We start from the raw sequence: 13043 nt of genomic DNA on the forward strand, positions 1-13043 counted from the left end.
TAAACCTCACTCAATGAGTGGATAGCCTTTTTCTTGGAGGTTTATGGTTGGATATTAGTGATAGGGATTTGTTCCAAATGTTTAATAAACTGAGAGGGTGGACCTACCAATGGTTTTGTGCATGGGTTTTGCACATGGTTTTGGGCATGATGGTTTTCTGCCTATGGTATTATGTAGATCTGGTCAAGGGAACTATGATTATGTTCTAAACTAGGGTTAATGGCTTGGGGTTTATGAGTGCTTCAACATGTAGATATATGTATTGTAACATTGAAAGGAATATAATGAAAAATCAATCTCATAGTCCTGGCTTTAGGATCCAGGGAAAAATATCTGTGTATATTTGTTTTCTGTTCTCACCATTCTTTATTTTATGATTGAAGAATTCGTTTGCATGTAATTTATATACAGGGCTAAACCTACATTCCCCCCCTACGCTCACTCCCCCGATACAATTCTTCCATCGCTTAGATTCAGGGATTGTTGGGCTTTCAAAGTTTGCTAGGGTTTCTTGATTGAGAACAATCCCAACTCATTGCCAAAATTTAAAATCATTAGTATAGTTCAGTTGATAGCTCTTCAACAAGAATGTTCTTTATAGTTCTATGCGTATCTTTTGGGATGCATTCTTCTAAGAGAACTACTTTCCATCCTTATTGCATTCTTCAAATATTTCTTTCTTTTCAATGTATCATATTGATAAAAGTTTTCCTTCACATTGCCATATCGCATAAAAAAAATTCTTGCTACACATTTCATGGATCCAATGTTTCCTTTCTCCTAATGTATTATAAGAAAAAAATTAGGTGTTTGATGTATTGCATGAACCAAAAATTTCTCACACAACATATTGCTAAAAAAATCACTTTTCACATGATAGTTCACATGTGATTAAGTTTTTCTCATTTAGAGTGTAGTGCACCAAAATATGTTTTTTTTAATGTCATAATTGATGCAGGTCTACCCTGCAAAACCTAGAATCTCTCCATTCTCAGTCATATACAAAACCCTTCTCGAATAATCGCCCAAGTAATTCTTCAAAGTCCGAGCAATATCGCAAAACATCATATGCGGAAGCTCCTTTATATTATCATTCAACTAAATCACATATGGCTGGATCTTAAAATCAAAATTCAATAAAAAAAAACCGTGCCCATGCTTCAAAAACTCAACCTGGCAAAGTCATACCACGCACATCGATTTCATGTATACTAATATCAACGAATGCCGCTACCTTGACAATCCAAATGTCAATTAACCTACCTACAGTTCAAACCTTCCAAAGCATTACATCTCCTTCCGGAATTATTTAAACTTACCGTTCTGCTCGATCATATCCACACATCGACCTTTGGCTTCTCGTCATCTCTATCAGACGCTCTCTGGCTCTGCACCGAAACAGAGTTCTGCAAACTCACCACAGAATCGCACAGTAGTTGAGACCTTCACTGCTCAACGCCTTCGGTTTGATAATCCAATTTGGTTTTAAAACCACACTGCCCTCTTTGTTTATAGACCTGTGCTTTACGCATTGGTTTATTCCAGCGTTTGGGCAACTACATCTACCATTATTTGAAGTGAGAACTGATGGTCATAGCCAAAAAAGTCCGTATTAAATACTATTGATTATAACAGCAAAGAAACAAATACCTTATCAATCGACGCATCAAACAATCGATGGCTATCACATGCGCATCGATTTCTTTTTTCCAAAACGATACTGTTCAGCGTTTAACAAAATCGGTTACAGATTTTTTTTTTAACCAGTGCCATTATCAGATACACCACCAATTTTGAATGTATAACCACGGAATATGCCCACACAAATCAACGATTCCACGCAAGGGAAAAAAAACACTTACAGTTTACAGATGAGACTTATACTGCTAAGAACCGATTTACTCAGAGGTTACTCCTGCGTACATTCCAGAACTAACTCCATGTGCAGAGTCACAACACAAAGGTTATTAAAAACAAACATATTCATACAAAATCGAATTCAACAATGGGCATATGACTCAAAAGTCAAATTCTACATAGATAAAAACAACAATTAAAAAGTGTCTCTTATTCATGGCCAGATATTCAAAGTCCATGGCCCTTTCAGCTATTCTTAGATTTACAGGAAAACCCCTATCTCCTCCCCCTCTCTCTGTTCTATTCTACCCAAAAGGGAGTTATACATCAGTCACACCTAACTACTTCTTTCCACACAAGAAAGAATTAGTTATTCAGTTATAACTCAACATTTAACTAAACTAGACCACTTTTAATTACCTACCCTTATTGAAATTAACACAATTTAACAACTAAGTCTTCCTCAAGTCTTGCATTTAGCCACAACATGTGACCACCCCGTCACATTGCTGGCCCAAGTCTAGATGCTCCTGCATCAGACTCTCACGCTTGAAAACATTCATGATCTCCTGATCATGTGCTTTCAAGAAGGAATGAAGAAAAATTCCTCCTGGATCCCAGACTTTGTCCTGGAGTTGTCCATATGCTCTGCTCCTCTGTTTAGGTAGCATGTCAGCTGCTTCCTGCTTCTTCTTCCTTCTCTGGTCACCATCAAAGTTGCAAACCTCTTGAAGCTTGTCAGCTTCAGAATTTGCAGCTTCTGCCTTTGCAAGCAAATTTCCTGCTTCCTTGATATCTTCAACCTCAAGTGCTACAGACCATTCCTCCCTGGCAGAGGCAACAACTAATTTAAGTCTCTCACATCTTGCCATTGCTGCATCTCTTTCCTTTGAAATAATGAGATTTTCAGCCTCCTGCAACGCAGTAACTTTGCCTTTTATTTCTTCCTCCAGCTTCTGCAAATCTGACAAAGCCCTCTCCATTTTATGGCTGACATCATCCTTCTCCAAGCTCAATGCCTTTGCCTCAGCAGCAACCCGGCCAACTTTCTTGAAATTTCTTGCCACAGCTGCCACTTTCTTTTCGGCTTCTAGTTCTGGACCCCTTTTATCAATGAACAACAGTTTTTGTTTCATGGAAGTGATCTCTTGATTGAGGTTAGCTTTGGCAGATGAAAGCTCCTGAAGAGATGACCATGCAGCTGCAACCTGTTGTCTCAACCCTTGGACTTCTTGTGAAATTCGTTCCTCCTTCTCAGCCAGTTTCACCTTATTCTCTCTGGATTGCAAAAAGGATGAAACTATCAATTTCCTCAAATTCACCAACTCCTGAAGTACCCTTGCCTCATCCCCAGCATTGTCAGCCAACCGAACGAGGTTTACCCTCTTTTGGTCCACTGAGGTAAGCAACTGATCGACTTTCATTTTCTTCATGGAAAGAATTTCAGAGTTAGTCTGCAGTTGGCCTAGTACACATTGTAGTTCTTCAGACTTTCCTTTTGTTCCTATAAGATTTTCTTCAAACTTGGACACTCTATCAAAAATCCTTTTTTCAACACTTTGAATTTGCATATCACTTCCTGATATCTCTTCTTCCTTTGCTTTAACCAAGGCGACCAGATGTTGCAGCTCTTGCATCAAAGTTTCTCGAGTATTAAAAAGGATTTTTTTTCTCTTCCATGTCCTCCCTAACAGAATCATTAATTGATTCTCTGAGTTTTGCATCTGCATCTTCAATTATCTTCAATTCAATATCAGTTTCCAATTTCTTCAGCTCCAAAGCTTCTTTCTCTAGTTGCCACTTTTCCTTTTCGTTGGCAGCAATGTTTTCTGCCTCTTTAATGAGAGTATCTGTAGTTTCTATAACCTCCTCAAAGATGTTAAAAAGGTCATAATAATGACCATGGATGTCATCACAAACAGTGAATTGCTTTCCATTCGGAGAAATCGCCTCCAGTAAATCCTTTGCTTGCAATACCATATGAAATGCACACCTTCTGCATATGTTTTCTAGATTCTTGAAGTCTTCCATCACCTTCTTTATAAATTCCAATGTTTTATTTCCTCCTTCTATTCCATGTTGTAGCTCCACCTTTATTGAATGAAAATCAATGGGTTCAACAACCGAATGATTCACTAGATCATTCACTGAGATGGCCTCAATAAATCTGGCATCAGGACCATTTAGACAGATTCTTTTAACTTGCTGAGAATCTTTTAATATTTGATTGTTCACCCCTCCTGAGCCTTCGCCTTTTGGTCTGCTGCAACCTCAATTTCTTCATGTTCTTAGTCTCTGTTTCCAGTTGATCTTCTCGCTAGTCGTCTTCATTAATTCTCCCTTCCTGCTCTAGCTGGTTGCTGCTGTCCAGCTGCATCTTCCTTTGTCTCACACATCTACACTGTGTGTCTCCTTTCAACAGAGTTTCAACTTGCTGTGCTGGACTTTTTCCTTTCATCAACACTTCAATGTGTTGATTTAACTCTTTCAAAGAGTTTTCAATTTTTTCCCCTGCATCATCTATTTTAATAATGCTTCTTTGCCTAGGTTCACAGTTGTGAACTTCCTCCCCTGCTTCTGCTTCTTTTACTACAAACTTCTTGCAGTCTTCATCAGGTACTGGTTCTTTTAGCCATTTCTCCAGCAACTCTAACTCCTTCTCCCATACATTAGCTTCTTGATGAGCACTACTTTCTTTTCCTCCTTGATCCTGTCGCTGACTTCTTGTCATTGTCAGCGCTTCTTCCTTTTCTTCACCTTTTGCTAGGTGAACCTCTGCTTCATGTTGTCTTCTTTGAGGTACGTTGATCAGCTCAACGTCTTCCACGGCTGACTCCATATTGCCTATCATCATGACAACATGATTATCTTCTGCTAAGTTTTCAGAAGTCATGGTATTTTCTTCATGAGATTCTTTGACAATCTTTGTTGGCTATCCCTTTTCACCTTTATTCACTAATATCTTTGGGCTCTCGTCTTCTACCCAGTTTTCGCTTCTAGGACTGTCAGCTATATCCCATGTGGGTGACATTGGACCATTTGAAAATAACGTTGAGGAGCCATTGGGCGGAGAGGAACGATAGCCAGGACCACATTCTTCCTGCCAAGAAACGTCTCTACCAACTATGTGCGACCCTCTATCACCGTGAAGACAAGACGTCGGTAATTTAACCCTTCCTCCAATTGATTTTATGTCTCCACCTGCTAACTTTCCAAGGAAACCGGCTTGATACGCATCCCAAACCACGGGGGCAGAACAGGGCTGATCCCTACCTTTGATGGCTTTGCCGCCAGGTTTTCGTTGATCAACAAATAGAAAATTAAACGTTGACTTGTCTTCCCCTGCCTGTCGCACCGATACTCCTACGCCATTTAAACCCTCTTTGACCTCTTCCGTCCCTCTCAGGCTGCTCTTGGAAAGTTGCACCTCCTCTGAACTTCCTTCGAGCGGCAACATCGTAGCCAAGGGCGTATGTAACAAACAGTCATCAAGCTGTTGTGGAACATCAATTATTTTATTTGCGTCTTTCCCACCAATTTTATCTTCTGTCACCTGTTTCTCTGAATCTAGTCCTCCTGTCAACATTTTAGTATGCTGATGCAAGTTCTCTTCTGAACTTTTGAGATCCTCATACGATCTCACCACTTTTTCATCGTCATCCAGAGATATTCCTTCCTCTGGCTTGCAGATAACTTCATCTGTTTCATCTGCTTCCCCTACTTCTTCAAGCATTTTCCTCTGAACAAATTTGCCCGCGGCATCTGCCATTATCTTTGTCTTCATCCTTTCTTCTTGAGCTCCTCTCTCTACCGCAACAGCTTCAAGTACAAATGTATCACTACTTCCTTCTTCCGAGTATTTATCTCCCGAAAGATTCTTCTCCATACTTGTGATAGCTTCACAAGATTGCGCATCCTCCTCAGTAAAACCTGTAATCACATTACAAGTGTCAGCTATAAAAATACAAGATTTTACATCATCCAGTTGATCTGGATCTGCCCAATAACCCAATAAATCATCAATGATCTCTTCCTCGGTTTCACCAATGGAAACCTCCACTTTCAACTCAGCTGCTCTGAGTTCTTCACGACTCAACTGTATACTCATCATCTGCTCGAGCTTCCTCAGCTCTTCTCTTAACTGCATGTTTATCTGTTGATCTCTTTTTTGTTGTAGCCTCTGCCACTTCACTCTCTTCTTCATGGTCCAACCATGTCTCTGGTCTTTCATATTCTCCTGTAACAACTCCATCAATAACTCAAGTTGCACTGCTATCTCAACTTTCTCTTTCTCATACTCTTCATCAGTCAACTGCTATCTTATGCCACTTACCTTGGCATCTTCTTTCTCCCTCTTTCTACTGTGGCCTCTTTCTGAACCTCTGCTCTCTCCTTTATGAATTTCAATAGTCATCTCCTTCGCCATGAGTTTCTCACCCATGAGTTGCACCAAGCCTCTGCAACAGTAAATTCTTCTGCTGCCACTTACCTCACCAATCCCTTCCTCCAGATCTGGTCTTTTGGTAATCACCGGTCCTCTACTGGAACCTTTCAAGCATTTCCCCACTGCTCCTTCAGGCTTCAATCATCTGCAGCTTTATTCAACCTCTGTTGAATCTTCAGGTTCTGCCACATTCACTTAGAATCCTTTGTTGGAATCCTCTATCACTGCTCTACAACTGTGATCTGCTTCTTCCCGCTGAGACTTCCTTCAATCTGCTTGCAACCTGAACTCTGCAAACAACTTTCAAACCAGAGTCAAATATCATCTGACAACTCACCTTCAAGATCCTGTTGATCTTGCTTCACTTCCTCAACTGCACTTGCATATCTGTGCTGCAATCTTCATCAGTTCCAAAATCTGGCATTCATTCATCACATGCAATTAACTCAATTAAAAAGAAACTTGCTTCTTCACACAGAGCTACTCCTGCTCTGATACCACTTGATGCAGGTCTACCCTGCAAAACCCAAAATCTCTCCATTCTCAGGCATATACAAAACCCTTCTCGAATAATCGCCCGAGTAATTCTTCAAAGTCCGAGCAATCTCGCAAAACATCATATGCGGAAGCTCCTTTATATTATCATTCAACTAAATCACATATGGCTGGATCTTAAAATCAAAATTCAATAAAAAAAAACTGTGCCCATGCTTCAAAAACTCAACCTGGCAAAGTCATACCACGCACATCGATTTCATGTATACTAATATCAACGAATGCCGCTACCTTGACAATCCAAATGTCAATTAACCTACCTACGGTTCAAACCTTCCAAAGCATTACATCTCCTTCATGAATTCTTTAAACTTACCGTTCTGCTCGATCATATCCACACATCGACCTTTGGCTGCTCGTCATCTCTATCAGACGCTCTCTGGCTCTGCACCGAAACAGAGTTCTGCAAACTCACCACAGAATCACACAGTAGTTGAGACCTTCACTACTCAACGCCTTCGGTTTGATAATCCAATTGGGTTTTAAAACCACACTGCCCTCTTTGTTTATAGACCTGTGCTTTACGCATTGGTTTATTCCAGCGTTTGGGCAACTGCATCTACCATTATTTGAAGTGAGAACTGATGGTCATAGCCAACAAAGTCCGTATTAAATACTATTGATTATAACAACAAAGAACCAAATCCCTTATCAATCGATGCAGCAAACAATTGATGGCTATCACATGCGCATCGATTTCTTTTTGCCAAAACGATACTGTTCAGCGTTTAACAAAATCGGTTACAGTTTTTTTTTTTTTAACCAGTGCCATTCTCAGATACACCACCAATTTCGAATGTATAACCACAGAATATGCCCACATAAATCAACGATTCCACGCAGGGAAAAAAAACACTTACAGTTTACAAATGAGACTTATACTGCTAAGAACCGATTTACTCAGAGGTTACTCCTACGTACATTCCAGAACTAACTCCATGTGCAGAGTCATAACACAAAGGTTATTAAAACCAAACATATTCATACAAAATCGAATTCAACAATGGGCATATGACTCAAAAGTCAAATTCTACAGAAATAAAAACGACAATTACAAAGTGCCTCTTATTCATGGCCAGATATTCAAAGTCCATGGCCCTTTCAGCTGTTCTTAGATTTACAGGAAAACCCTTGTCTCCTCCCCCTCTCTTTGTTCTATTCTACCCAAAAGGGAATTATACATCAGTCACACCTAACTACTTCTTTCCACACAAGAAAGAATTAGTTATTCAGTTATAACTCAACATTTAACTAAACTAGACCACTTTTACTTACCTACCCTTATTGAAATTAACACAATTTAACAACTAAGTCTTCCTCAAATCTTGCATTTAGCCACAACATGTGACCACCCCGTCACATTGCTGGCCCAAGTCTATTTGCTTCTACATCAATAATACACCAAAGTTTCTATCTCTAGGACGAAGCATTAGATGAAATTTGAGGTAAAAAATGGGTCTAAAAAAATTTACTAACAAAATCAAGTTTAAAAGAATCAATAAGATTCAAGATGATGATGTCATCCCCTAGGGTATATAGTTTTGAAGGGAGAGAATAAAACTACTTTTTTTAATTGTATTTTCAACTTATCTCTTTATAGGTTCACTCAAATGTCAAGTGCAAGCAACCGTTGGATGCAAAATTGAATTCTACGTGCAACAAGTATCCACTCCACATACTTTTGAGTAGACCCATGTGTATTTCTCTCAAGAAACACATTTTTTTTTTTTCATTTTTTTGTGTGGATCTACTCAGATGTATGTAAAGTGGCTACTCTTTGGATGTATAATTAATTTCCACATCCATGAATGTCTACACTTGACATTTACATTTGAGTGAACCTATAATGATATAAGTCGAAAATACAATTAAAATGATATTTTTCTTTAGTTTCCTTTAAAAATTCATCTCTTATTTTATTATTTTCCTTAGGAAACCCATTTTAAACCTCAAAATTCCCCTAATGTAATGAATCATATGATGTTTGACATTTCCAATTACATGCTTGACTAATCACTTCTAAAAACACAACAATATTAGTGTTCATATGATTACAATGTTCACAATCTATCTGACCAATTTAAATAAATAGATAAATAAAATAAATAAATAAATTTCAACTTTTTCACGCAGTTTTCACACCTTCAAAAATAATTACTAATTACATATTTTTAAATGAAAAATACATACAATGTAGTTTTTTCACCTTTAAAAGTAATTACTAATTACATATTTTTGAATTAAAAATACATGAAATTGAGCATTGAAAACTCCTTTTAAATAATTTACTTATATACTTTTATAGTACAAAGATTGTGGTTTTGAATAACTTAATTATATTTGTTTCCAATATAAATATTACAATTTAAGATGGATTAATTGTATTATTTTTTTAAAATATGAAGATTGTGGTTTTGACTAACTTAATTGCATTATTTTTATTTATTTATGATACAAATATTTTTTTAAAACAATTTTATTATTATTTTTTATTAGATTTTGGTGGCTTAATTGTATTTTTTAAATACACAGATTGCAATTTTGTAGGGTTTGGTTGTGTTTTATTATAATTAACTGATTGTGTATATTTTTATAATACAAAGATTTGGGTTTTGAATGATTTAATTGTATTTTTTTAACACAAAGAGTGTGGTTTTGGATAATTGTAATTTTTTTTATAACACAAAGATTGTGGGTCATTGTTTAGTTATATATTTTTATAATACAAAGATTTTGTTATTGGATAGACGAATTGTATGCTTTATAATACAAAAATTGTGAGATTTTTGATGGTTTAATTGTATTTTTAAATAATAAAAAGATTGTGGTTTTGGAATAATTGACTATATTTCTAAATGTCAAAGGTATCAATGGGAATAATTTTGGATGGCTTAATTGTGATTTTGAGTAATATAAATATAGATAGGGATGTCAAATGCTATTAATTGTGATTTTGAGTAATATAAATATAGATAGGGATGTCAAATGCTAAAATCACACAATGGTTTTAGATAGATTAATTGTATCTTTCTTTGATACAAAGATGAAAACACTGAGAGGTAATTTCTAAAATTACATTGCTAAAATAGTAGTATAAAGTATTATATTTTTGTTATTTTTTTAAATGATATTATAAGATGTTACATTTTTCAAAATACATATATGATATAATATATATTTTTTAAATTGCAAAGAGATATAAATTTTAATGGCAGTGTTCACAGAACTTGAACTCTTTTCTAATTATGCGACACATTAAATATTGAGTATAAAGAGGTTCTTTTTAAATTTGCTTGATGTAAAATTAAATTTGCTTACCCATATGAGAATATAAAATTAAACTTTGTTGGACGGTGACTTGGACTAGTTTGAAATTGAATAAAGAGGTTTGATGGCTATTTATACATTATGATAATTTGTATTGATGCATTTTTTTGTTTATATTGTTTTGGCCAAACATATTCAAATTAACAAACCACATGTTAAAAAAATGTGACTAATATAATGAAGACAAGAAATAGGATATATTCAAGAGGTATTATTTTCATCACCCATAGGAGAAATGATCACACATTAAAGAAGGAAACTTGCCATATTTAATTTGGAAGGTCTTGGAATTCTTTCATGTCAAAGTTGGTTGTATGAATTAATCAATGTCCCTATGACTTCAAAGTTTTTGTATTCATCGAATCTTTAGGATTCTTACTTCGAGGTGGAGTTGTAATAAATCTTTTGAAGTTGCAAGGAAAGGGTTTTGTAAACTTATAGCACTTTGGGATTTGTATTTGAAGTTATTTGTTCAATGATTTCCATTTGTATTAAAATTGAATCTGTGCATCAAATATGTTTGGTGATTTTTTCTTTTTGTTGTGACAATATGGCATTTGTGATGTCACTTGTTTGGTGATTTATAGTGGTGGCAATGATAGTTTTATGATTTCTAGCTCTTCCACTTGGTGACTATTATTGTGACACTTGAAAATTTATCATTTATTCAACATGTGGAGAACTTCTTCAAGGATTTATTTTAATCAAGATGGTCAGTATATAAAGATTATTCATTATTTTACGAGCTTTAGTTAATATTACACTAGGGACAATAATTGAGGTTGGAAAAAGTTTACCAAGCAATGTGGCTCCATACATGCATGCACAAAAGGATTGATCTACGTAAAATTCAAAACAAGTTATTAATTAATGAGTTGAAAATTATTTGATATTGAGAAATGCTTCAACATTTTGGTCCCATTTTTTTTCATTCTAATAAACTTGATGGGATCAACCATTTTTGTTGATAGTGAATGAAAATACATTGAGTGGTGCAAACCATCAAATTACACAAATTAATTGGATGAAGACACTACGAAAAATAAAAATAAAGATAAAATTGTTGGACTTTGGAAAGAGTCAGAGTTCAAAGGAATGAATATGGATCAGGATATGAAAAGAATGACTCTAACTTCTTTTATATTCATAATACATCAAATCAATTATATTTGTGAGTGTAGGGTTTCTTGATGATGACTTGTAGAGGATATAATTTAGGATGACGTTGACACTAGTAAGAAGAAACCCGAGAATCGTGATAATGGTGACATAGTTGATAATGATAAGTTTAGTGATGATGAATAATTTGGTAAAATCCCTCAATAGTTCCAACCCTATTGTTGAATTGGCCATAAATAGTTGCATTGTTTTGATATTAACCAATGCAATATTCAATGCAATATTCATGAGAGGATAAACTATCTTTCAAAAAGATGTTAGAACCAAACAAAGGTTAATTATAAACCAGGGAGCTTTAAATATTCGTGAGAGGATAAACTATCTTTCAAAAAGATGTTAGAACCAAACAAAGGTTAATCATAAACAAGGGAGCTTTAAATGGTTAGGCTTTTGTAATTAGGGTTCTAAAGCAAAGTTACTGGAGTGGATTTACAATGGAGTTAATAAACGAGTTTGACTAGAGTGTTTTTTTAACATATGGACCTAAGTGTTTTTGGTCAAGGAGTTGATAATTTATGGTACGAGTAGGGTTTAATTGAGAAAGTATTTTGAGTTGAATATATAGTTTTAAAATTTTGCTCAAATTTTGACACTTAATTTGCTAAAAATTATGGTGTGAAAGTTAAACAGTTAAAAAAAGTCCAAGACATCTTGAAAAATGAATACAAGAGTCACTCCAATATATTATCATGTGAATAATATAATACATTATGTGAATAACATAATACATTCATTGCTCATCAACATGATATAATGCATTTATTGCTTATCTTTAACACTCTTGTCTCAGCATGATTATGTTTAACATGGTATCAGCGAGTAAATTCCTAACCTGCTCATCTTGTGTGAGCCACTGGCTTTGTGGCCATTTATGATCTGTTGCCGTGCATAGCAATTTATTTTTTGATCGTTTAATAACGCCTGTTTTACATGCCGAGTCTTCCCCCAACGTTCTTTGTATCCTAACGTATCTGCACACTCATTTTGGGCATAGTCCTCTTCAAGCGTTGGCTTCCTCTCCTAGCCTGGCCAATTGTGTAAAATCCACTATTGTCAGTTTTGTCTGAGTGCGCTCTTCGTTTAAAAAAGAAGAAGAAAAAATTCGCACCAATATTGTAGAAATCGATCTTGTATAGTGCATTGTACATTACTTCTTTTGCTAGTGATTGTCCTCTGACCGCTCTGCGATTATAAAATTGCCTGTCCCACTTGACCATTTCCCTCACAAGGGTTTTCGATGAGCGTTTCTTTGCGTTTCTCTGTATGTCCCAACTAATGTCTGCGATTGCTTTTCCGTGAAAACTAATTAGCATTGTATCTCTGTTGGAGCCCATGTGGGAGTTGAAGACATTGTTTTTCAATACGAAATGATATAAAGCCTAGCAAGACCAGACTATAGTACCTCTACAACAATTTCCAGGCTTCCGAAAATTACACTTGCATTCTCAAGCCTTTGGTTCTAGAGCTTTTGGAGTAAGCTAAGCATTGGTGGAGTCTCGAAGGCATGTTTTGAATACGTGTTTATTCAACGAGGAACTCCATATCGAGCCAGAAAAGAATGCCAACTACAACATGAATTGCAACGCCCTGCCAGCAGAGGCTTGAACTTTATTCTGCGTTGGTCCTCTGACTTGAAGTGGTGAACCCGATGTGAAGATTTTACTTCAATTTTGGTGAATCT

At 36.0% G+C, this 13043-nt stretch overlaps 1 protein-coding gene across 1 annotated transcript; it reads right to left on the minus strand.

The window, feature by feature from the left end:
• Positions 1–1331: 1331 nt before the first annotated feature.
• Positions 1332–3494, minus strand: LOC149244721 (uncharacterized). Its single transcript, XM_089371624.1, has 2 exons — positions 2481–3494; positions 1332–1406 (listed from the first exon to the last, which is right to left on the minus strand). The coding sequence occupies exons 1-2, from the start codon at positions 3492–3494 to the stop codon at positions 1332–1334; spliced, it is 1089 nt and encodes a 362-aa protein (XP_089227750.1).
• Positions 3495–13043: the final 9549 nt, after the last annotated feature.

The sequence above is a fragment of the Pinus tabuliformis genome, chromosome 8 (genome assembly GCF_031772625.1).
Source record: "Pinus tabuliformis cultivar Carrire ecotype Pingquan chromosome 8, CPIR1, whole genome shotgun sequence".
Lineage (NCBI taxonomy): Eukaryota > Viridiplantae > Streptophyta > Pinopsida > Pinales > Pinaceae > Pinus > Pinus tabuliformis.

Excerpts from the sequence above, each read along its gene's own strand:
- LOC149244721 (XM_089371624.1), bottom strand. The coding sequence starts at position 3,494 with ATGCAAGAGCTGCAACATCTGGTCGCCTTGGTTAAAGCAAAGGAAGAA. Across the intron at positions 1,407-2,480 it reads ATGGACAACTCCAGGACAAA|AACTCTGTTTCGGTGCAGAG; the intron begins GTCTGGGATCCA and ends GTGAGTTTGCAG.